This window comes from Poecilia formosa, unplaced genomic scaffold (genome assembly GCF_000485575.1).
Source record: "Poecilia formosa unplaced genomic scaffold, Poecilia_formosa-5.1.2 Scaffold31, whole genome shotgun sequence".
NCBI lineage: Eukaryota > Metazoa > Chordata > Actinopteri > Cyprinodontiformes > Poeciliidae > Poecilia > Poecilia formosa.
The window spans coordinates 3,179,347-3,202,734 of NW_006799970.1; the positions used below are offsets into that span (position 1 = coordinate 3,179,347).

Here is a 23,388-nt window from a genome sequence, read left to right on the forward strand (position 1 = left end):
CGCGTTAAAAACAACAAAAATAAAAAACAAACTACACAACATACATTCAGGTTTGTGGGGATTTCAAGGGCCGTGATATCCTTTAACTGTGCCGAACCGCACCTAAGCTCTAGGGATTGCAGTGCCAGCCGCTTTTATTCTGAAAGTCTCCTCAGGAAGTGGTGTGTGTATGTGTCGCTTCGGCTCCTGCTGGTTTTCTGACTGTGGAGCGATAGAGCCCGGTGTTGAGCAGCAGCTGCAGCTCAGTGCGCCGCGCAGAGATGGAGGAAGAGCTGGCCGCCGCTCAGCTCCTGTAAACCGGACAGGAGAGCATCGGACGAGCCGGTGGGGAGGGGCGGGGATGGGGGCTGACTAACCATGGCTGATAGCACCGACTGAACATCCTCACTGGAAACCACCGGGATCGCCTCGGAGATCCGATGAAAGCAGCCCTGTGTTGAGGTGAGTGCTGCTGCTGCTGCTGCTGCTGCGTTTGGACCTGGTTTATTCATCCTGACACCTTCTTTATCTCCCGACGAGACAACGCGCCTTGCTTCCTGAAGGACAACAATAATGATAATAATAATACGGATAGTAAAATGCAGGATTAGTGAATAATCTGCTTGTTTGTTGCACCCGCTTCATCCAGCGTCCGCGCTGGAACCTGGCGGGGAAGATTCGGGTTCGGATGGCAGGGAAGCGAGTGCAGTGGGCTGGAGCAGAGCAGAGAGGGGTGAGGACGGGGGGGAACCAGAGTGCGCATCGGGCTCTGCGTGGCATTAAACAGGGAACGGGAGAAGAAGAGGAGGAGGTCATGGTGTAAAAAGAGAGAGAGGGGCTTCTCCGATAATCCACTTAGGAGGCTTAATTGGAGGAGCACAGTGTGGTCCGTTCCGGTCCGGCCCAGCCAGCCCGGCCTGATTGGATGATCCGTGCAGCAGAGGCCCGCTCCGGATGATCCACAGTCATTTGTTCGGGCTCCCATTCATCCGGACCGGGAGCTGTCAGCCATTCAGCAGGAGGCTGCCGCCGACTCCCATTCATGAAGCCCATGCAGCGCGCAGGCTGCACAACGATCCACTGTGGGCTTTAAATAGGCCTGCAGCGGGCGGCCCTGTTTCAGGCCTGCTATTGACTTTCTCTCGTGTGTCAGCAGACAGACAGTTAATATGAAGCCCTAATAAGTCTGATTCTCTCCATGACCGAGGAGGCCCTGCTGGCTGGGAGGCGCTTACAGCCCGATCAGCTGGAGGGATCCAGATCAGAGGCGTTTGTTGTTGTTGGTCTCTGGAAATCGGGGCGTGTGGGATCCGGAGTGGGATTCAAGTGAACCTTGTCCAGTTTCACCCTGAGGCTCCGTGTAATTAGCGCTGTCACCATGGGGAAACCATGATCTGTTTTTTTGTGGCTCAGTTTGACAAATTTTAATGTGAGGGTTGGTTATTCTAAGCTGAAAATACAAGTTTTATGATGGGTGTCCTGAAGATACCTGTTGACCTTTGCCCCCTGGATCCCACAGAGAGCGATGCTTGTCTAAAGACTGACTCCTGATTCCGGATTTTACAATCAATACCTCGATAACACCGATCCATCCTGACATGCGTTTAAAGCCTGGATTCTGCTGAAATATTACTTTGGGAATTTTGACATAAAATATATTTTACACATTCTAAAATAAAAAAAATAAAAAAAATCACACAAACATTAAAAATACTTTTAAACAGCTGATCTGGTCATCCTTCACTCCATGACGTTAAAAACCCAAATGAACTCAGATTAAAGACATCTTAGCTAAAATCTGTGATTAGTTTACGGTGCTTCCATCCATTTCATTGTTAACAATATCTTTTTTTTTCTTTTTTTACATTTTATTAATATATACCCAAAACATTATTCACTTAGAACCCCTGCCTCTTATTATCTGTCAGCTGCTCTTCACTTGTTAACCAGCAGGCAGGTGTGATGCTAACATGTAGCTCAGTGGTGTTGACAATAAGCAATGGAGGAAATCTGTCTGTTTAAGAACGTGCTTGGATATTTGTTGGTCTAAATCCACTAAAAACACGACAAGAAAAATCAGTTGATTTTTGCTTTGATTTGACACGTAACCACAGCAACGTCTCCTAAGGGACCTGATGAGATGCTACGGCTACGATCAAATAATAAGAAGCTTCTTATTCACTCAGATTTACTCCTCCTTGAATTACCTCATCACACGTTATTAAATATTGACGTACACTGCTGACAGAAGCGTAATGTTCAAATACATTTTTTTGTTTTGCAAACGCCTAATATTTCAGCTTGCAGGAAGTAAAGTATTTCAAAGTTTCTTTTGGACTTCATCTGAACTTTTTCACTCGTTTTCTGTCCAACATCAGACCACAGCGTCATGTTTCGTAGCTTGTTGTTTAATTAATGAAGCAAGCCAACAAGTAGGGGATAGAAGACATAACTTCACACTGGCTGTACCTGTCGTTTCATGTTCATCTTCTTTTATTTTGCACCTGTAAACAAACCCAGCTAGTCCTCTTCTGTTTATTTATCCCTCAACTTGAGCATTTTAATCGTCTACGGCAATAAATAACCTTAGAAATGGCTCAAATTTGAATTGTAATGCATTTAAAATTAACAATATTTTCTAAAGTTTTTACTTCTGCTCATTGTTCTGATGTCTGTTTGAACCAGATAAAATGTGGGAAGTGCAATTCTGATCCCTGACGGACATCCTCGAATGGAGTCACGTAAACGTCTGCTTTACAGTAGAGAGGAGGATTTTATTAAAGAAAATATATCAAATTAGCATGAAATAAGGAGCTGGAACAGAAGTAAAAAATAACATTGCAACTAATGCGACACAAATGCCAGATGAGTCTTAAACTGAATCTTCATAAAAGTGACTTGTAGAGAGTAAAGGAGCTACACTTGTGAAGGTTTAGTTTGTAGCCTGTTTTTTTTTTTTGGAGACGGATAACTTTGATCACTTTACCTCACAGTCCCAGTAGTGACATACAAGCTAAAATGTGAAGGTAGATGCATCCCCACACAAAACTTTTGCAGTTTAGCTATGGAAATTGTGCCACTGGACTTCCAGTATCAATTCTCGGTCAATCTGTTCCTACTTTAAGGAGGCGTTGTGCCATTTAAGGTGCGTAAAGGAGTGGAAAAACAAGCGAAAAATGTCCACAACGCAGATACTGTGGTCCTGTGGGAGATCGCTAAATGTCACAATCCAAAGAGACCCAGAACCTGAAGGATCCATCATCCCTCAGTTCAGGGATGTCAAACTAATTTTCGGTTTGAGCCAAATCAAGATCGTGAATGCTCTTAAAGGGCCGGTTGTGCCAGAATGTATCAATGAAACCTGTTAAAAACTGATAAAATATCAATATTTAAAACTAAATCATATTTTTGAACATTTTTTCAGTCCTTCAAGGATTTTGTGATGCTTTTTGTGATTTTTTTCAAAGTGTTGGTGGTACTAATTTGCAATATTTATGCTTATTTATTTTGTTACATGTGACTTTTTATTACTCATTGTGTAGATCATGGTCTATAATCTGGCATCAATTAAGGCTGAGGGAGAAAGCTTTTGAGAATTTTTGAGAGAAATCTGCAATAAACTCCCAATTACATATTAGTGCAAAAAAAGTGCAGGGATTAGTTGATTTTGCATAAATTTCCACGATAACTTGGCAGGAAACGGATAAAAACTGCATTGATTTGATTGACAACAAGCACACCTAGTGTTTAGTCTAGGATCTAGAGGGCCACATAAAGAGCTGTTGCGGGCCGGATTTGGCCCACGGGCCTTGAGTTTGACTCACTTGCCTCAGCTGATTATACACTGTAAGCCATGTTATTAAAACCTCCAAGTTGCTGCTAAAATCTGTTAAATTGTGTCTGCTTTGTCATTTCTCACATGTTCGCAGTTGCACCTTTGTATCAGGCTGCTTGTAACAAACACACAAAGATCCAGTTACTGATTGGTTGCAGATGCAAAACCAGCTCATCCCTGAAGTTTCGAGGCCTGAGCGATTCACGTGGGAAGCGTAAAGCAGTCGCAGTTAAAAAAAACAAAAGCAAAAATAAGCACAAATCCTCTAAACAGCCTTAAGGAACAAGGATCCACTCTACTTAAAAATATCACAAATAAAACATTTAATAAAAAAAAAAAAAAAATGCTGGATAAACCAAGACAAGAGGAGATATCACACAAAGCGACTGAACCGACTTCCTGTTGCTGTTTCCTACATTAACCAAATTTAATCCCGGTTAGTGAAACATAAAGCGGGTTGTGCAGCGTTTCTCTACTTCGGCGCGGCTCTGCGAGAGGCCCGTGGTCATCTGTGGAATCAGTTAGACCTGGTGGGTGAGAGACAGGAAATACAAGTCAGCGGTGCAATGTGCATCTCCCACGCAGTTCGTCCTTTATCGCCGGCTGCCATATGGATGCCTGAGCTCACTCCACGCTTACATTGTCAAACCTCGCCAGAGAGAGGGAGAAAGAGGGAGACGGCGGTCTGGCTGGAGAGGCTAATTAATGTGTTTAATATGTGTGTGGTGAGGCTCTGCTCTTCACGTTATTGGAAGAGGATGGAAATCCCTCTCTGCCCCCCTATCGCAGGTAAACCGGAAAAGCACTTAGGTAATTTGGTGCGGGGGAAATCTGCCTCTCCTCATCATCATGTCCGGATTCTTATCTGCGGTTTGCAGTAACATACTGTAAACACGCCCATGGTCTCCTGCACAGAGACAGTGGCTGCATGCAGCGGGGTGTATCAGTGTCTGGATCAGGCCTGGATCCCATTCATGATGTCCGTCTGTGTGCCAGAGGGAGGGAGGGAGGGAAAAAAGAAAAGAAAAAGAAAAATCCTCCTTTTGTCTGTGTGTGTTTCTGATGGTGCGACTCTCCCACACGACGTTCAGGCTCATTACGGAGAGACGAGGTTATCAGCGATCAGGTTAAAGGTCACCAAGTGTCCGCTTTGAAGGCAGCAGATCTAAAACTAAATGAAGGGGGGAGTTTATCTCAGCTGACCCCTATTTCTGCTTTTCCTCCTGCTGCCACGTTTAACCCCTCCGGTTCCGTCTCTTCACGTTTCCTATCTTTGATCACCCACTCATGGGGATTGCTATCGTCTGTCTCCATCTCCTTCAGTTTTCATTCCAGGTTTGCCACTTCATCTTTTGCGGCAGCAGAGTTCCCCGTCTGTTTGTCCCAAAATCACCACACTCACACACTCACACACACTCTCCCACATACAATACCTTGCAAAAGTATTCACACACCCCAAACGTTTGTGACAGAACACCAAAAGCCACAGTGTTGCAACATGTAGGGAAAATGATGTATGCTTTTGAATGCAGATTTGTAAAATGTGGTGTTCACAGTTTAATTTTGGTCTCATCTGACCAGACCACCTTCTTTCACATTTTTACTGTGTCCACAACATGCTTGGTAGCAAATACTTTTCTGATGGTCTGCAGTGGAGTTGTTGCCATGTTGAGATGAAGGACTGTCCAATGCTTCGTGAAATGTCCAAAATTTGAGATAACGTTGTAAAACCTGACTTGTCTGTGGTGATTCTTGGTGTTTGTTCCCTAATGAGGTCTGAGATTAAATTACACATACATTGTTTATTAAAGAAAACATCTGAATGCAGCTACACTGAATTTTCTTTTGGAGTTTCAGAGTAAAGAGTGGACGTCAAACCACAGTTCTCACAATTCTTATCTTTAAAACATGTTTTGAAACCGCGTCACAATCATTCACTAATTTGCGTCGTCCTATAACTTAAAATCAATTCTTTAAAAAAAAAAAGTTTAAGTGGTCGTTGCAACATGGCCGTGAAACCAGGCAGTTTTCCATTCCGTCATCGAGTTTATGTTACGTTGCTACCAATGAGATCTGAAAAACAAGATTAAATTCATTTTCTTATAGTCTTTTTAGAAGCAAGTCTGTTAGAATAATCAGGATGAGAAAGTTAGCATCTTTTCTACTACATAGCTACTCTGTAAAAGTTTCATATTAGACCATCTTATGCAACAAAATTGTTTACCTCCAGGGAGCCAGGATTGAGATAAAAGTTTCCTTTGCCCAGGCTTAACAACTATTATCTTCCATTGTGAAAGATTGTTGTCTCTCTTGTCTTATTAAATCTGTTCAACAACATGACTGCAAATGAGCATCAAACGTATGAATTGCTCTTTTAGATCATAGAAGTAAAACTGGACATTTATGTGGTGGTTTGTCACAGGTCGGTACGGTTAGGCTGACAATTTAATGGACTCTAACTGGGCAGGTGAGGTGAAATCCAAACGTCTCATGTGGCGTCTTACTAGTGTGACGAAAAATGTCACGCATGCTTGACGTGATGTCTTTCTGTCCCCTAGTCAATGGGCTGTTTTGTGGCACACCAGTGGCTCCACTGTAACCGATAAACTGGAAACCGATACACTATTGTACTGAACCGCACCGACCCGTGGAAACGAGGCAATAATGTCTTCAGTAAAGCTTTTCAGTAGTTTGATCTTCCAAGACTCCTTTAAAAACTCCCATTGGTCTTTTGTTCTCTAATCTACTTTTAACACATTTGTTTTATTACAGCGATTAACAACATGTCATAAGGTGGTACATTCCTAGGCATTATTTACACCTGTGCTAGGCTTTTAGTTACTGCGTCTCTCACGGTGTTGTTGGAGATGTCGTACGTTGCTGTGATGCACTGAGCGTGCTCCGAAGCCGTGTGTCGTGCTGTGGTGCGGGCTAATCTTAGAAAACATGGCCAGGCTTGAACTCCCTGCGGTGAGAGCGCAACATCACCAATCATCCTCATCAGCTAATCACAGAGGGTGTTCTGCAGGCACGAGGCAGCGCACAGCATGGACGATATAGGCGACTCTGCGGCTGCATGACCACTGTTCGCCTCTGAAAATGTGCCGAGCTTCAGCAACACTAACCTGCGTGCATCTCCCATGCATCACGGAGACTGAATTGTCTTCAGTGTTCCCACAGGAACCTGCAGCATTGTCGTTTCTCTCGTAACCTCACAGGGGGAACTGTGGTTGTATGATGTGTTTTGCAGGCTTCAGCTGATCGCTCTCCCTGTGCAGCGATGTCTCTTTCCTCCCCACTCAGTTTACTGTTGCAGACACGACTCCCGACCATCTGACAGAGATATCTGCCCCACTCCCCTGGGTGAAAAACCAGCAGAAGGAGGAGGAGGAGGAAGAGACTCGGCAGTGGTAGATTGTTACAACAGATAGGCGACTGATACAGGAAGACGGGAGGGTTTCTGAGGCCTGAAGGGTGGACCGCGTACACCTTCAGCCTCCCCATGACTCGCCTTCAGTTTGCCCTTTTCTTTCCCCCTCTTTGTTTCTGGTCCAGCGGAGCTGAAAAACTCTGAAGGGATTCGTGTTGATGTGGGAATCTACATGGAGCCTCCGCTGTCTCTCGTCCTGGAGTATGTCTGCTTTTCTTGCCACTCCCCTCGTCTCCTACACCTTCACAGGCTCACTGATTGTTTTAGCAGCTGGTTTTAAACATGGTCCCTCATCTTTACATGTGGAAAAAACTACCTTGCTCTCATTTCTAAACATATTAATATCACTGGGAATGGGCAATATGCCAGCATTACATAGTACAGCGTTACAATTTGTTGTCAGTCTTCCAAAACAGAGCGTTATTGTCTGCAGGGCTCATTCTACACATTGCTGCTCTATGTTTTAATTGTACTCTTTTAGTAGGGATGAGATGGATACTTGTTTTAATGATTTCTAGTGTAAAAACGTTGTCATAGTAATTAGTTAATTTCACTTTTAAGTAGGAATACGAACATAAAAACCGGCCTCTTGGACATATTACCACAGATGTAAGCAGAAGGAAGTGAAAGTTCACCGAGGATATTTAAAAAATAAAAGACCACAATTTTTGAGTTCACACCTGCAGAAATGACTAACCTTAGTTTTTATTCTTGCTACATAAAGAATGAAACAACAGGAGTAATCCTGGTGCTAACCTGGAGGTGTTTGATCCAGAACCTCCATCTACTCAGCCAGGTCAAAAAACAAACCCATGTTCTACGCTTCGCTTCGTGTAGATTGAGGGTCTGGACCAATTGCTCGCTGGAGGCCTGGACTCAACTCTGTTGAAGTTTGAAATGAATAGAACTGATCTTACCCGACTGCTAACGTTTGGATGTGACGTACACAACACACGAGATCGATGAAGCTTACCAGAAATTGTGTTAGCTGTAAACACAACATGCTTGCCAGCAATAACATGTCTTAACGTTGTTCTTGCTCTTTTTTTCTCTACCAATCTTCTATGAAGACTATATTTGGGGGCTGCACCAATAACACTTTGGTGTTCAGATACTTCCACCAGAGCAGTGGGTCTCTGCAGCTCCTCCAATGATGGCTCTATCAGGTATATTTCACCGAATGCTTAAAAGATGACCAAACGTTCTGGATGTTTTGTCCAACCGCATTTCTTCCTCAGAGACGACGGTCCCCCACTATCCTCCCATTGTGTAATAATCTGACGGACAGACCTCAACACAATTTGAAGTAATTTCTGCAATTTCTTCAGATTTTGATGAAATCTTGATGCATTAATGATTCGGCCCTTCTTACACACGATTCATCCTTAGACCTGGTTGTTTAGGTATTGAGAAGCTGCCTCATTGCCTCAGTTGGCATTAAATAACTTGTTGCCTGCTGAAAAATAACAGCCCATGCAGAAACAATCCAATAGGAGGCTCATATCTACAGCTCTGCAAAAAAATAAGAGACCACTGCACTGAACCCCAAAGAAAAACTCCTGGTTATTCCACCATATATTGATTTCTGAACTCTTCCTGAGTTAAAACTTTAGCTTTGTTGTTTCTAAACGAATATGAACTTGTTTTCTTTGCATTATTTAAGGTCTGAGAGCACTGCAACTTTTGTGTTATTTTGACCGTTTCTCATTTTCTGCGAATAAACACTAAATTTTTGCTTGGAGTTTCAGAGACATGTTGTCAGCAGTTCATAGAATAAAAGAACAAGGTTCATTTTACTCAAACATAAACCTATAAAGAGTAAAATCAGAGAAAATTATCATTTTAAGTAATCTCTTAATTTTTTCCAGGGCTGTATATCCTTCGTTAAACTCAGATTACAACTTTTCTTTTTCTTTAGACAGGAAACCTGTGTGAGTTATTGTACAAACTACCTCTGAAGGAAGCTGGACTTTATTTAGGGGTGTCAAAGTACTGAGTGAAACAAAAGGCACAATTTTCACCCCTTTTTCTTCTGAAAACCATCTATCATTTTACCTTTGTTCACAGTTATACGTTACTGTGTGTTGGTCTATTACACAAAATCCTAATAAAACACCTCTCGTGGCATTAACGTGTGGAAAAGTGGCCCCAGTAGCCACCTCTCTCTCCACCTCCATCCCTGCTGCTCCTCTTCCTCCTGCCTTCTTTGTCATCATTTTTCCTCCAGATCCCAGTTTGCCTCCTCAGTAGTCTGCTGAGCCCCAGAAAACCATAATGCTGTCCACTTCCTCCAGAGCCTACGGCTTTAGTTTCATGCTGACTCAATGACTGTGCATGTGTGTGCGTGTGTGTGAGAAAGAGAGAGAGAGAGAGACAGAGAGAGAGAGACAGTGGACGGTTCGATATCCTTGAACGAGGAAGGGCAGGAGTTTCAGAAGCACCTCGTCGTGTGCTGGGTTTTTCTGCTGAATGGGTGGAAAGTTGGCCAAGTGCAGGTTTTTAAATAGCTGAATGGGTATTGACCCGCTCCCCAGCATCAGCAGCACAGACACACACACACACACCCACATTCACTCTCACCAGCTAGGGACGGGGGTGATTATTACTGCGTGGTGATTAGCAGTTTGGCTCACAAAGCTCGTGTGGCCTGAAGGCATGAATAAATGGAGCACTTAATGAATGACTTCATCAATTCATGAATGAAAAGAAAACAATCTTCCACAGTTTAGGTATTAATCCCAAAATTAAAACCATTTTCCCCCTCCGTCTCTTCCTCTGTGTGTTTGTGTGAAACCTATCGGGATGGGATTGTGTAACCTGATGACTGATAATGTAACTGCTTCTATTTCTGGACCTCGTGTCGTGATTCAGCTTCAGGGTGCAAAATAAGAGGAAACGTGTGAGCGGCTCGCTCGTGTTCCTTTACTGCTCAGCTAGCCGGACCAAGCGGCCTTTGAAATCACGTCGCAGTGGCTAAATGTGATTCACTCAAACAATCTACAGTCATGGGAGGAAAACCGAGTTTCCACACGTGTCAGAAAAGTCTTGGCGGGGGGGAGAACTAAGTGGACTCCAAGATTCAGATTTGTCTGTCAAGTTGCTGGGTTTTTTTTTTTTTTAGGTAAACAGTACAGAGAATAAGGGATTAGTAATTGCACATTTGGCACACAATATATTGTTTAAGAATTCTGACCCACTTCTTACCTCGATGCTCTAGTAATCACTAAGTTTTTACGAGGGCTGCATAATATATCATTATTGAAATATTGGTGTGTGTAAAATTAATGAAGGAAGCTTAGAAAGCAGAAACTGAGGGCTGATATGTTTCGAGGGTTGTGAAAACACATTCTGCAAGTCAATAAGATATTCAGCCAGTCTCACACAAAAAGGCTGTAACCTGACTTAAAACGTTGTTGAGTTGTCTGACTCATAACAAAGATGTCATTTGTTAGAGTTGTAAATATTTATAGCACACAGTGATTTATTTTTTTTAATCAGAAGTATAAAAATCAGTATATTACATTTAAAATTCACCTTAAAAGCCTTGAGTAAAGTGGACTCCCTCCTATTTGCATGTTAGTTTTTATGCATCCACATATTTGCCGTCTCTTTTGTAGAGCATATGAGCTATTTAAAAAAATAAAAAATCAACTTGGAAAGCTGAAACACTGAGATGCAACGCTACCTGACGCTGGCGTTTCCAAAGCAACCAAACCAGGATTGTGATTTGTTTTCCCCGACACTGATTGGCTGAAGTGGAGATAAGGAAGACTGTGGATTCCAGCGTCTTTGGTAAATGCTGATGCACTGTGTGTAATAATGCATATTAAGATAAATATTGCTGTGTGAACCATTAAAATAGGCGGTTAAAATCATTTTTAGAGAGGATCTCAAGTGTTTCTGGATTTCAGCGTTTAGTGGGTGGTCAACCCTGTGAAAACTGGGGGTCCTCTCTGTTGAATCTATCATCAATATGTCTGTCATTTGATTGTAAAGCTAATCCTAAAGCCATAATCCTACAGCTATGCAATAATAAAGCTGTGATGAAGATGAACTGAAGAAGAGAAGCCTCATTTTCCTGAGACCAAGTTGATCTGAGAAAATATTTCCTTTGTTGTTTGTTGTTATTCTGTCGTCTCACTAATTTCCTGTCCTTTAAAGCGTCTAAAACTTTGGCACCAGGTCTCAGCATCTAGTTACTTTTGAGCTTAGAAATGGCTCCTCAAAGAGCTGGAAGCGCTCTCGTTTGCTTTCTCCTCCTCTGATCCGGTCTGTTGTTTTTGTCCAATCTTGTAATCTTGAGGAGAAAAAAAACAAAAGAGAGAGACTGGCGTCGTCATTATAAAGACATTATGTTTAATCTATTAAAACCATCAATCAGCCCTGGAACTCCCACAGAAGCATCATGAGAAGTCAAGTCCCTGGAAAGAAGCGTTTGTTTTCAGAGTGCAAACCTGAAGCAGCAGAAGCCCAGCAGATAATCTGATCTCTCTCTCTCCGGCCGCCCCGCCGCGCGTTTCCCCCTTCCTGTCCGTTCACGCGACATCTCCCTCTTATCCGCGAGATTCAGGGGGAATAATCAAACCAACATGCGTCGGATTGTTTGGCACCGTAGGACGATGTTGCATTAGTCACTGATGTGCAGATGTAGAGAGAGAGGGGGAAGATGGAGGATAGGTCGGGTGCGGATGTGTGATTGGATGCTGCCACTGACACGGTGTCATTACGGCTTTGTGTTAGATTCCCAGTGTAGCGAAAAGTTTAGTCCATGATGTGATGCGATTTGGCAGAGCTGCAGCCCGAAAGGGGAATAAGCTGATTCATGCGAACTAGCATGTTGGGGAAGAAACAGTGGATGTCAGCATCTTTTGTCTCCATGTTTAAAAAAAATAAAAACAAGGACTGGAGAGGACATAATGATGCAAGTCATAAACTGTAACTGATGGATGTTTTTGGATCAGAACCCTCTGAATCTCTCTGGTTTCACTGAGTCTCCTGTTGTTCTGATGGGAAACGTGATGAGGGCGTGTTCAACATGTGGAAGCGCCACATTAGTCTCCCCCATCCAAGATGGCCAGATTTTAATAACAATGGGTTTTTTTCCTTCTCGGCATGAATTGAAAACATAAAAGTGTCTTTAAAAATTGTCTGTGATTTACTTGAATCTAAATATCTTTGAACAATGTTGTTTGTTTTTTATCTAAAATAAAATCTTAAGGTCAGAACCGTCTTTTTCTGACTCGTTGACATTTTACTAGGGCAGTAACGTCCTTCAGAGGTATCGGTAAATAAATGCCAACTACAATAAAAGTGAAGTGTAAACTTTTCTATCTTACAAGACAGATTACAGAACTTTTTAAAGTGTGCCACACGATAAGGCATTCATTTTCTTCTACAAGATGTATTCAAAATAAGTGATGTAGAGTTAAACCCTCTGACGTTGTTTTGTGCTACATCATTTAGTTATGTTTTTATTAATTTTAAAAAAAGCCTTTCTCTGTTCATTTTTGTATTATGTATATCAGGGTTAGAGACGACATGACTGTGTGTGTGCCCTGCAGTTAAACTTAATTTGACTGCGATTTAAAAATAAAGAAAATTAGGAGAGCGGTGACATTAGCATGTTGTGTTAGCATTTAGCATGATTGGGATAATTAGCTAAAAACATTGTACTCTGTAAACCTCACTTATATCCTCACATACGATGTGAGATTTTCTTAAGACTGACATTTCCTAGTTCACCATGTTCTATGAAAGATAAAATTGGATTCCTTAAAGTGATAAAAACAGGGAAACGTCGCTGTATCAGCTTCTGGTTATCTGTTAGCGTTTAACTTTGTGTTAAAAAAGCTACATCGTACCTGTTGAAAATGCAGTTCTTCTGTGTGGAGTTAGCATCTTCACTGGGCGCCTTCTGCTTCTGGCATCTTCTCACTGTCCAAACAAAAAAGAAAACCCATCAAACAAACCAAGCAAATTTGAATTGTATTTTTCTGTATTTCTATATAAATATCATCTTGGTGATGCATGCAAGCTGGCTCACAGTCTGCTCCATTCACACGTCTCTGCTTCTTCCTTTTGACACCATCTCACATGCAGGCTGTTCCCCAGCTGTTTTATGTGATCCAAAGCCAGCGTTTTCTCTTTCTTTCCCTCTCTTTCTTCTTGTTTAATCCACACTGACAGTCTCTCCCTCTTCCTCAGCCTCTCCTCGGTGGGTTGGCATGGCCCAGTGATGAACGGAGCGGTGCTGCCCGGTAGCCCGGAGCTTTCCTCCTCGTGTCCGCTGCCCGACTGGAGAGAGTTCTGCGAGCTCCACGCCAGAGCCTCGGCCGCCGACTTCGCCGACAAGTTCCAGCGCTTCTTGTCGGAGAACCCGTGCTACGACTCGCCCGGTGCCGATGCCAGCTTCTCGCAGCACTTCGCCAACCACTTTCTTGAGTGCTTCTCTGCGGCGCTGACCCAGGCCAAGGAGAAACAGGCGTCCTCTCCGGGGGAGGACGGCTGCAACGCGGCGACCAAGTACAGCATCGTCCCTTTCCTGGGAATCCAAGGTTGCCCGCTGACCTACGGTCACGACCTCTACCAGCGGCGCAAAGACACTGGGGCTTCGAGTGAGTCTCTGGACAGCATGGACAGCGGAGGCGGAGGGATGGACGGGGGAGGAGGTGGCGGCAGCACCTCCTCCAGGGGTCCGCAGAACCACAAGATGTCCGTCCTGGGACAGTCCCGCAGCTCAGAGGATGTGTCCGTCAGCCACCCGAAGGCTCGCTTCAAGAAGGGCTTCTCCCTGAGGAACATGAGTCTGTGTGTCGTGGACGGGGTGAAGGAGATGTGGCACAGACGGGCCTCCCCGGAGCCTGACGCCCCCTCGGGAGCCAGGAGGGCCAACGGGGCGGGAGGCGAGGCGGGAGGGGGCGAGAAGTGGTCCCAGAAGCTCAGGCTCCCCCGGAGTTCCCAGGGCCACAAGGCCGAGCTGCTGGAGATCCAGAGGGAGGGGGCGCTGAGGTACATGGTGGCCGACGACACGAACTGTATGGGCGCCGCGCAGTGGCAGAAGTGCCGCCTGCTGCTCAGGAAGACCAAGCGGGAGGACGGAGGGGAGAAGTTCCTGCTGGAGTTCTACGTCCCTCCAAAGGTATGCCAACATTGTAGACACATGTTTCTAGTCAGTTTTTTGGTGCAAGTATGTTATCTCAAAAAAGGTGAGAACAATAAACCAGAAAAAAGCAACTGCAAGCCAACTTCATCAAGAAAGAAATGATCGATTCTGAGTAGCTAAAGCTATGTGAGTGACAGTCCGAGGCAAGCAAAATAAAGAAGAAGGAAGTATGAACATGATTATTTAAACTTTGGGTTTCCATAGTTCCAGTTTTGTCTGTAAAGAGAGCTTCTTAAAGGGGGCTAACGGGTCTGTGGTCACAGCAGAAACTACCCACTGGTACTTTTAACACTGAATGTGCTAAAGTAAAGTAAAAATAACGGCAACTGAATCATTATATCATGAGGTGCTAGCTACAGCAGCACCTAACACCAATGAAACATGCATGAAAATAGCATGAAGCAACTGCAAAAGGTTAACAGAAATAATAGTGATAATATAGTTGAGTTGAGGTGCAGGTTTGCATTTTGTGTCTCACCTACTTTGAAAAGTTCTGGTCTAAAACATTTAATGTCATCATATTTGAGTTTGATTTCTCTCAGAAGTCCTAAGAGACGAAGCTGCAGCAGCCAGTGCAGTCTCTCCTCACTGGTCTCTCTTTCATTGACCTTGATAAACACTAAAATCCATTTCAGATGATAAATCCACTGTAATCCGCTAGTTTTCTCCTCCTGGATCACTTTCTCTGCTCACATCACACAAGTCGATCCATGGAGAACACAGTCTGTGTGCGCCTACCCTGCATGTTCTGCAATTACAGAACTGAAAGAGCGTGGTTTGCAACTTGTGGCGTTGCCCTCTAGCAAGGTGTAAAAGGTTGAATTTATATCCATTTAAATTTATTCAGTGCATAAGATAAAACCTAAGTTGTTGTGCTTAATCTGTAACATGTTATCTTCAGCAGATTCTCAGATTAGACACAGTCTTGATGATCAGGTGTTGCCTCTATACTCTGTTCACCAACATCTTCTGCAGCCCCTCTTCCCTTTGCGATGAACCATAACACATAAAAGACACACGTAGATTATCTCACCAAATGATGATCTGACTGTGAGGAAAAACCAAGATTCAATCATTTTCTTATTTTAGAAGGTTTTTACACATTTTGTTTTACAGGGATGCCATACAGACAGCTTTAATATCATAAAATACCATTTATCTCCGTTTCGTGCTTTTTTACTATCTTCAGGTTAAAGTGCCCTGCAAAAACGCAAAATTTGACCAAGTTAGTTTTGACTTATTTCAAGTGTACTAACCTAGACATAACTTTTCATCAAGCTATAGGATCTTGTTTTAAGTCAATATTCCTTAATATTGATTTAAAAAAAGCAGTAGTCATACATGAAATAATCTGCCAGTGGAACAAGACATTTCAACTCAGAACACAGGAAATATGTCCTGTTTCACTGGCAGATTATTTTATGTATAACTAGTGATTTTTTTCCCACCAATATTAAGGAATTATTGACTTAAATCAAACTACTATTTCTTGCTGAAAATTTACTTGTAAGTTAGTTTTGTCTTATTTCAAGTGTACCAAGATATTTAGGCTAGAAGCTCGGCCAAAAACACTTGGTAAGATTTTTGTTTTTGCAGTGTAGAAGAATAAAAAATAAATAAATCAATGATGACAGTAAGCTGCAGCCCTTCCTGAATGCCAGATTAAAATTCAGCTATGCGATCCGGCCCTGCCTGCCTGCCTGCGCCAAGCAGCGCCGGTCACAACCACACGCTCCTGAGCATGCGTGCAGCTTTCACATTTGGCTGCATGGGATTTCCACATCGTTGCCCGTGACCTTAAGTAGGCCAGGAGGCTGTGCGGCTGAGTGTGCGTAAATCTGCTGCTGTCCTTTGATCGTGGCTGGGGGGATCGGGGCGTGGAAGCGGCTGCTTGCGGGCAGCAGAGCGGTGAGGACAGGTGGAAAGGGTGCGGGGGGCTGCAGAGACATCCAGTGGCTGCCTCATTGATTTTTATAAGGCAAGAGGATCTCAGAGTTTCTTTTTCATGTTCACATTGATTGCTTCCCCATCTTGGGTGAGCTAGGTGCTGGGACAAGCAGGAAAAAGGAACCAAAAATAGTCTAGAGGGTGACCTCACTCTCTGCCCAGAGAGGAACAGATAAAGAGGAATAATTTAGCTTCACGGTGTTTAATCTACCGCCTGGACGGCAGGTTCATTAAACACATACGTCTTTTATCGCCACCGTCCCATTCGCGTGTTACAAATCACAACAGCGGTCGCTCCGAAGTGCTGGAGAGATAAACAGACTCATAAAAGTCTCACTCGCGCCGACTCCCTGGTTCCTGCCAGGGTCATCAATCTGCCGGCTCCCTCTGCAACGCAGCGGCGACGGCCCGCGTTGTGACGCCGCACAGTCTCGCTCCGCTTCACAGCACACGTAGGAACACGACAGACGGGTAGAGGATCGAACTGCTAATGACGCTGGCTGATTAGACTGCTGTATCCGGGAATGTTAACAGAAAGTTAGGTGGAAGGAAAAACTGTTGGAAAGTTGGATGAACGCAGTTGTGAAGGAGAAGTCATTCAAAAGTAACACATTTTTACTAAAATATAAATAATTATAATAAAATAAGTCAGTCTTAAACATGCTTTAAAGTTTGAGATCATGTGTGAGTTTTGTAAAAGTTCTTAAAATTAAAACTTAAAGCTACCTAAATGTGTTATTTGCATGTTACACTTTTTCATTCATGGCATCTTGATGTTTTTAGCACGACACTTTCTTCTCTTATTTGATCAGCTCTGGCATAGACAAATAAAAAGTCATAAAATAAACTAATATTGTATCAGAACATCATAATTTCTCCCTGAAGAATGTAAAAAAACATTAAAAAAAATTTCTGACACCTCCATTGCAAAACCTGTTGCAACTGTAAAACTTCCAGTAAAATGATCAGTTTTCTTCATATGAGTTTCATAGGTCAGGAAATTACTACGATAGCTGCTCCCACTTACATGCAGTCAGAATAGCAATTAAAAAAACCAAATGAAGACACTTCATGCCCTAGGATAGGTATGGTGGAGGATGGGTAATCCTGTGGGAAAACCCTGGAACCTTATGGAACTGCCTGACATCACAACCTGAGCAGAAACAAACCCCGACATTTATGTCGCATTATTCCATGCAGTTTGCCTTGATTATAAAAACCTTTTGAGACCTTTTTGCTCATCTTTACCTCGGCCTTTAAGAACCAGTGACACTTTTAAGGAGACTGTTCCCTCAGAGGCCGGTCTCACCACAAACGGGAAGCGACTGAAGGGTTTAATACAGGAAGTGGGTTTTTTGTTGTTGTTTTTTTCTTTTGACATTTGGTCCAGGAAAAAAAAGGGAATTTGTGGGCGTGGTTGGCAGCCAGCTGCACAGGCAGATTGAGAGGAGTGCAGCGTTACTCTAGACAGATCAGCTGATAAGCCGCTGCCACACAATCGCTCAGCCTCCCAACACATACACACACAAACGCACACAAACACACGCAAATAAATGCGCACAAAATACACACGACTCGCTGCCCTGAACATGCTCACGGAGTCTGATTGCAGATTACCGTGTGGCTCTGCAGAGGGCCTGCCGGGGCCTGCCCTCCCCGTGTCGGCGCTCTTGTAAACTGTTGAGTGTTTTATTTGTCAGCCTGCAGGAGAAATTACTGGGTTGAAGTGGGAAACGGCAAATGGGAGGGAAAACGGACCGACTTGGCCCAGAGCAGAGCCTTTGTTCTTCCTTCTTCCTATCATTGGTTTAATTTTATTTACAGATGTGGAGCTTCATCTACCGGGTCCACGCTTTTACATTCGACTCGTTTGAAAGGGAAGCTTTTGTTTGAGAGAATTAAAACTTTTAACTGTGGGATCAAAGTTGTTTCTTTATATTTAGCTTCCAGTGATTCAGACTTTCTTTTCTTTGGACTTTGGCTGCTTGTTTGCTCATTTCTTGACTGTTTTCAGAGAAACGTTTGTGTTTTCCTTCAACACAGCAGAGCTGGGAATTTCTTTTTTAAATAAATTTCCAGAAACTTTTGTTAGTACCGTTTGTCCATCAATCTATTTCATTAGGGGCATTTATTGTGTCTTTTATAATTTATCGTGATGAATTTATCAAGCTAAGAATTTTGATTGATTGTCACAATAACTTCCAGTTGATGCTGTTTAACTTGATCGTATTGTTGGTTTAGTTTAGGTTTCTATTGAGAGTATCAATAAGTTTGAAATTCGATTAGATTCAGTTGCTGTGTGTAGTTTAAATCAACAGTAGAGGTAAACTAGAAACAGGACTGACTTTTATTTTACTTCTTTCAGGCAAATCTAATTTTAGATACTCTAAATCAGCAGCAAATAATCTTTTAAATCTGAACTATCTTTATCTTGCTGTACAACGCAGAAGCAACGTGTGAGCTTTAACGAGTCCGTTTGTCTGTTGGGTTTTAGTGCTCAAAGCCTAAAGTGAGCATCCCTCTCTCGGCGATCGTGGAGGTGAGGACCACCATGCCGCTGGAGATGCCCGACAAAGACAACACTTTTGTTCTGAAGGTACGCTCTGCCCAAGCTCCACCCTTACGCCAACCGAGTCGCTTAAAATGCCCCCAAAACGGGGAAAAACACAGCAGCACAGAGGTGACTTTAAGCTGGAGAACTTGGAGAAACAGGCAGAGCTGCGACATGATGCAGTGAGAGAAGCTCAGTGTGTGACTGATGTTTTTGGCTGCTTTCACAGGTGGAGAATGGGGGCGAGTACATCCTGGAAACCATCGACTCTCTGCAGAAAAACTCCTGGGTTGCTGATATCCAGGACTGCATAGACCCCGGGTAAACCGGCAGATAAATATTTGTTGTTGACTGAAGACGGAGGGAGGAAGTGAGAGGAGGGGAGGCGAGGGAAACACACATAGTCATTAATCATCCAATTAGTGGACTTTTTGACAGGCTGTTTGAGCAACAAACATGGGCAGGCTTGTGTCGCTCAGTTTTTCGGATTAGTTGGAGGTTTGTCGGCACCGGTCCCTATATAAACAGAAAGATTATTTGTTTTGGTGTTTGCAGGAAGTGGCGGTGCGTAGGACCATGTTAGGATGCGGCTAATGTTTGTTTACTCGTGTGTGTGTGTGTGTGTGTGTGTATACGCTCTTGCGGTTGCTCTGACCTGCCTCCTTGTGTATAGAGACAGCGGCGATGACATCGAGCTGGCGTCATGTCCTCACGGTCAGGCTTCCAAAGACTGCTCCATGGTGGCCTCTTGCAGCTGCGAGCTGCTTTCCGAGGGTGAGCCGAAACTTCACTCCACGCTGCACGTTGAATGGTGTTTACATGCTTTGATGCTGGAAAAAAAAAAGGTCCTGATTTATATCTATATAAAAAAAACACTTTTTAGGTGTGTATCGTGCTCCAGAGAGGTCCTGTCCCACAGCAGCAGACCATTACAGCGCCCCCTCAGTTCGATGCAGGGAGCCTCCCTTCACTCAGCACCCTTCGCACATGCCTTTAGAGCGCTTCCTGCAGTCCCCAGAAGCCCAGAGCTCCAACGCTTCTGCAGGTAGCAAAACGCCGCTTTGCTTTTTCTCTCAGAAATATGGATGTTACTTTATGAAAATCTGTCACATTTCAACCGCAAACTTTATGTATTTTACTGGGATCTTATGTGACTGACTAGGTTGGTTATTCCACTTGATTCTCATCTCCAGCTGTTTGGGCTTTCTCCCATTGAAATGGATTCCTGTGGTGACTTTCTATATACGAGGGCAGTCAGCAAACAGATGAAGATGTGAATGATTGATGTTGATTTTTCTTTTTGTATTGTAGTCTGCCTGTAGTTTTAGCAATGGCAGCGGAGGAAGTGAAAGAAGCCGTTCAGTTTGTCCAAAATATCAAAACATTAACCATCTTGTTCAGCTCAGTACTTCTTTCTTCGCAGCAAGAGGCGGTTTGTTTACAGTACAGTTTCTTAAGCTTTATAGCGTTAGCCGAACGTTATCAATTGGGTAAAATTTAAAACCCAAACTGAGTTCTTGCCTCCAGGAAGCAATCATTTTGTTAAGGTTCTAGTTATGTCCTTCTCTTTCCGTTTTTCAGTCAGTGGATTAAACAATTCTTTGTCGGACGTTCAAAGATTGTTATAATGTCTTATAGTCTAACTTTGCCTAAAATATCTCTCCAAAGTTTGGTGGGCCGCCCTTTGGACACACCTGAACTATCTGCTCACTTACTATGTAAAAAAAACTATAAAATACAATTAACTTGTGGTTGTGACGTAACGAAAACGTAAAGTTTAAGTGTTTTTCAAGAAACCATACAAAAAAAAAAACAACAAAAAAAACTAACTTGTGACATTGTTCAGGTGGTGGCGAAGGAACGAAGGAGCCAGAGGGCGACGCCAGTTTGGCAGGCTACCCCTGGTTCCACGGTACTCTGTCTCGTGTTCGAGCGGCTCAGCTGGTGCTTGCGGGCGGGGCCAGGAGCCACGGGCTCTTCGTGATTCGTCAGAGCGAGACGCGGCCGGGCGAGTACGTCCTCACCTTCAACTTCCAGGGCAAAGCCAAGGTGAGACCTCATGAGGACTGAGCACCTTAAAATGGTGGATTCTGTCCACCATTTTAAAAAATATATGTGCATTTCTTTTGTACATTTGAGTTGGGATGTAGGTCTTACATTTCATTCATAATGTTCTTAAAAAGTCTCAAATTTCAGTTGGTGAAACCTGAAAGCCTGTCCTAAAACTAGCAAAACCCTAATAGTTTAATTGGGATAATTGACATTATGGGTCCAGAATAATAGATTTAACCCAATACTCTTAATACCAGATGTAGCTAGCTGTCTCTGCAGCTGACAGCTAGCTAAGCTGTCATTTCCTAGGAAATTCTCTGTAACGTCAGAGCTCTTTGCTCTCTTATGCAACGTGATCCCAGACCATCACGTCCTGCCAGTCGACTGTGTTGAGGAAGTGTCAGCTGCCATCATTTCCCCTGGTGTCAGCCTCGGGATGCTGTCACTCTTCTCCCACAACAAGACGCTTCTTAAGATAATGCCCTCTGTCCGGGTTTCTGTGTGTCAGCTGGCCCATTTTCTTTTTTTTCCTTTTGACTGATTTTAAAATCTTTTCTTTACTTTGGCAACGTTCTCCTTTCATTCTCTCTCTCTGTCTCTCTCTCCGCCCCGCAGCATTTACGTTTGTCCGTTAACGAGAACGGCCAGTGCCACGTCCACCACTTGTGGTTCCACACTGTAACGGACATGCTGAGACACTTCCACGCCCACCCGATCCCCCTGGAGTCCGGCGGATCGGCTGACATCACGTTACGCTCCTATGTGCAGGTTCAGCGAAGCTCCGCTGCAGGTATGTCGACACACAGACTTGAACAGGCCACATGTAACACGTAGAGGATATCACAGAAGTCATTTTGTGTACTTACAACCACATACTTGGGGAAATAATTTATTGCGTTCAACTTTTTGTACAAAATATAACCTACATAGGGTATTTATTAGTATTGTAATTTTACAGGATTTTATTTTTAGTGAAGATTCCTAAAAAAGGTATCCATCTGCATCAACCATCTGGGCCAAACCACCCCGGTAAAGATCAAAGCATTTTTTTTTTTAGAATGACCTAGTCAAAGTCCCGACTTGATTTCAAAAGTTTGAAAATGGATGTTTATAGACTCTATACATCCAATCGGACTGAGTTGTTAGTTATTTTTGCACAGAAGAATTGGTGAAAACTTTCACCTCTAGATTTGCAAAGCTGCTGGAGATGAACCTAAAAGATTTGTGTTTCTTTTTTTTATTATTCTAAAAACATGTACCGTTTTTCCTACACTCCATATTTACACTCTGCTTTGCATTGTAATTGCATAAAATCCAAGTAAAGCTCACTGAAGCTTGTTCTTGTGGAGCTTTTGCATATAATCATGTCTGTCGGTCGTCCTCAACAGCCACTGACTGTTTGAACCTTAATGTGATTTCAAATGACGTATATCAGCTAAAATCTCTTTAACCACCTAAATGTAATTCAGGAGGAACTTGCAGGTGGCTGCTGGTGTTGACGGATGGCAGATTTTGACCTTCCCTCATCCTATCAACCTCCTTGGATAAATGCCCCCCCACCGCAGTGCAGCAGAGTAAGGGGAGGGCAATTATACAGCAGAAGTTTTGCATGCAGGCCTGGACTCTGACTCCACCCCGACGGTCACAAAGAGGCCCTCTGTTTTTCCAAACGTGGGACCTACACACACTCATCCACTCTCTCGCATGCAAATAAAGCGAGGGTTTCATTCGAGGTGTAAAAGGCCGTATTGATGCGCTGCTCAGGCATGTCTTTGGCCTCAGTGTTGTTGGTGTCCTTGCCCACCGAGAGAAAGGATAATAAAGGAGGCCCACACTGCCTGTGTTTACATGCCGATTCATGAAGGAGCCTTTTACTCCCGACTTTCCAGGAGGACCAGTGAACAGCGATCAGAGTTGTTGTTTCGTTTCTATGTACGTCTCCACTTTTTAACACGCTTTCTTTGTTCTGCCGCAGATGCGACCGTGCCTCCGGTTTTCACTCCTCCTCGGGATGCGTCCTGCAGAGCGGATCCCGTCCAGCCAGCCCTTCACCCGCCCGGAACCGCAGCTCCTGCGGGGCCTTCGTCCGACGGGCCCCTGTCCTCCAGCACCTCGTCCTCGCCCACTGCCCTGCCCTCCCTCTCCCGGAGCGACCCCGGTACGGGGCTGGGCGGCGGCGGCCTGCAGAGCCGGAGCAACAGCTCCGAGCGCCTGTTGGAGGCGTCGAGCGGAGCGTCCGAGGATTACCACGACGCCGACGGGACCCGCAGGGCCCGCGCCGTGGAGAACCAGTACTCCTTCTACTAAGCAACCCTCCTAAAAAAAAATGAAAGAAAAACAGCGTTTGGCTTGTTTACATCCTGAAAACACGAGGTGTCAAGGACAACTCCGCACATTTAAAGAAACAACAACAACGAAACCCTGATCCAAAT

General features: G+C 43.8%; 1 protein-coding gene and 1 long non-coding RNA gene across 2 annotated transcripts; one reads left to right on the plus strand and one right to left on the minus strand.

Annotated features, from left to right (window-relative positions):
* Positions 1-170: 170 nt before the first annotated feature.
* Positions 171-23,296, plus strand: sh2b2 (SH2B adaptor protein 2). The gene is made up of 9 exons (XM_007549519.2): positions 171-441; positions 13,449-14,382; positions 18,848-18,949; positions 19,134-19,225; positions 19,578-19,678; positions 19,788-19,949; positions 20,751-20,953; positions 21,572-21,746; positions 22,932-23,296. Exons 2-9 carry the CDS (start codon positions 13,480-13,482, stop codon positions 23,261-23,263), a joined length of 2,070 nt encoding a protein of 689 aa, XP_007549581.1. The 5' UTR covers positions 171-441; positions 13,449-13,479; the 3' UTR covers positions 23,264-23,296.
* On the minus strand, positions 3,476-13,440 carry LOC103136321 (uncharacterized). Its single transcript, XR_001661774.1, has 3 exons — positions 13,288-13,440; positions 13,106-13,178; positions 3,476-4,341 (listed from the first exon to the last, which is right to left on the minus strand). It is a non-coding gene; the product is annotated as an uncharacterized LOC103136321 (long non-coding RNA).
* Positions 23,297-23,388: the final 92 nt, after the last annotated feature.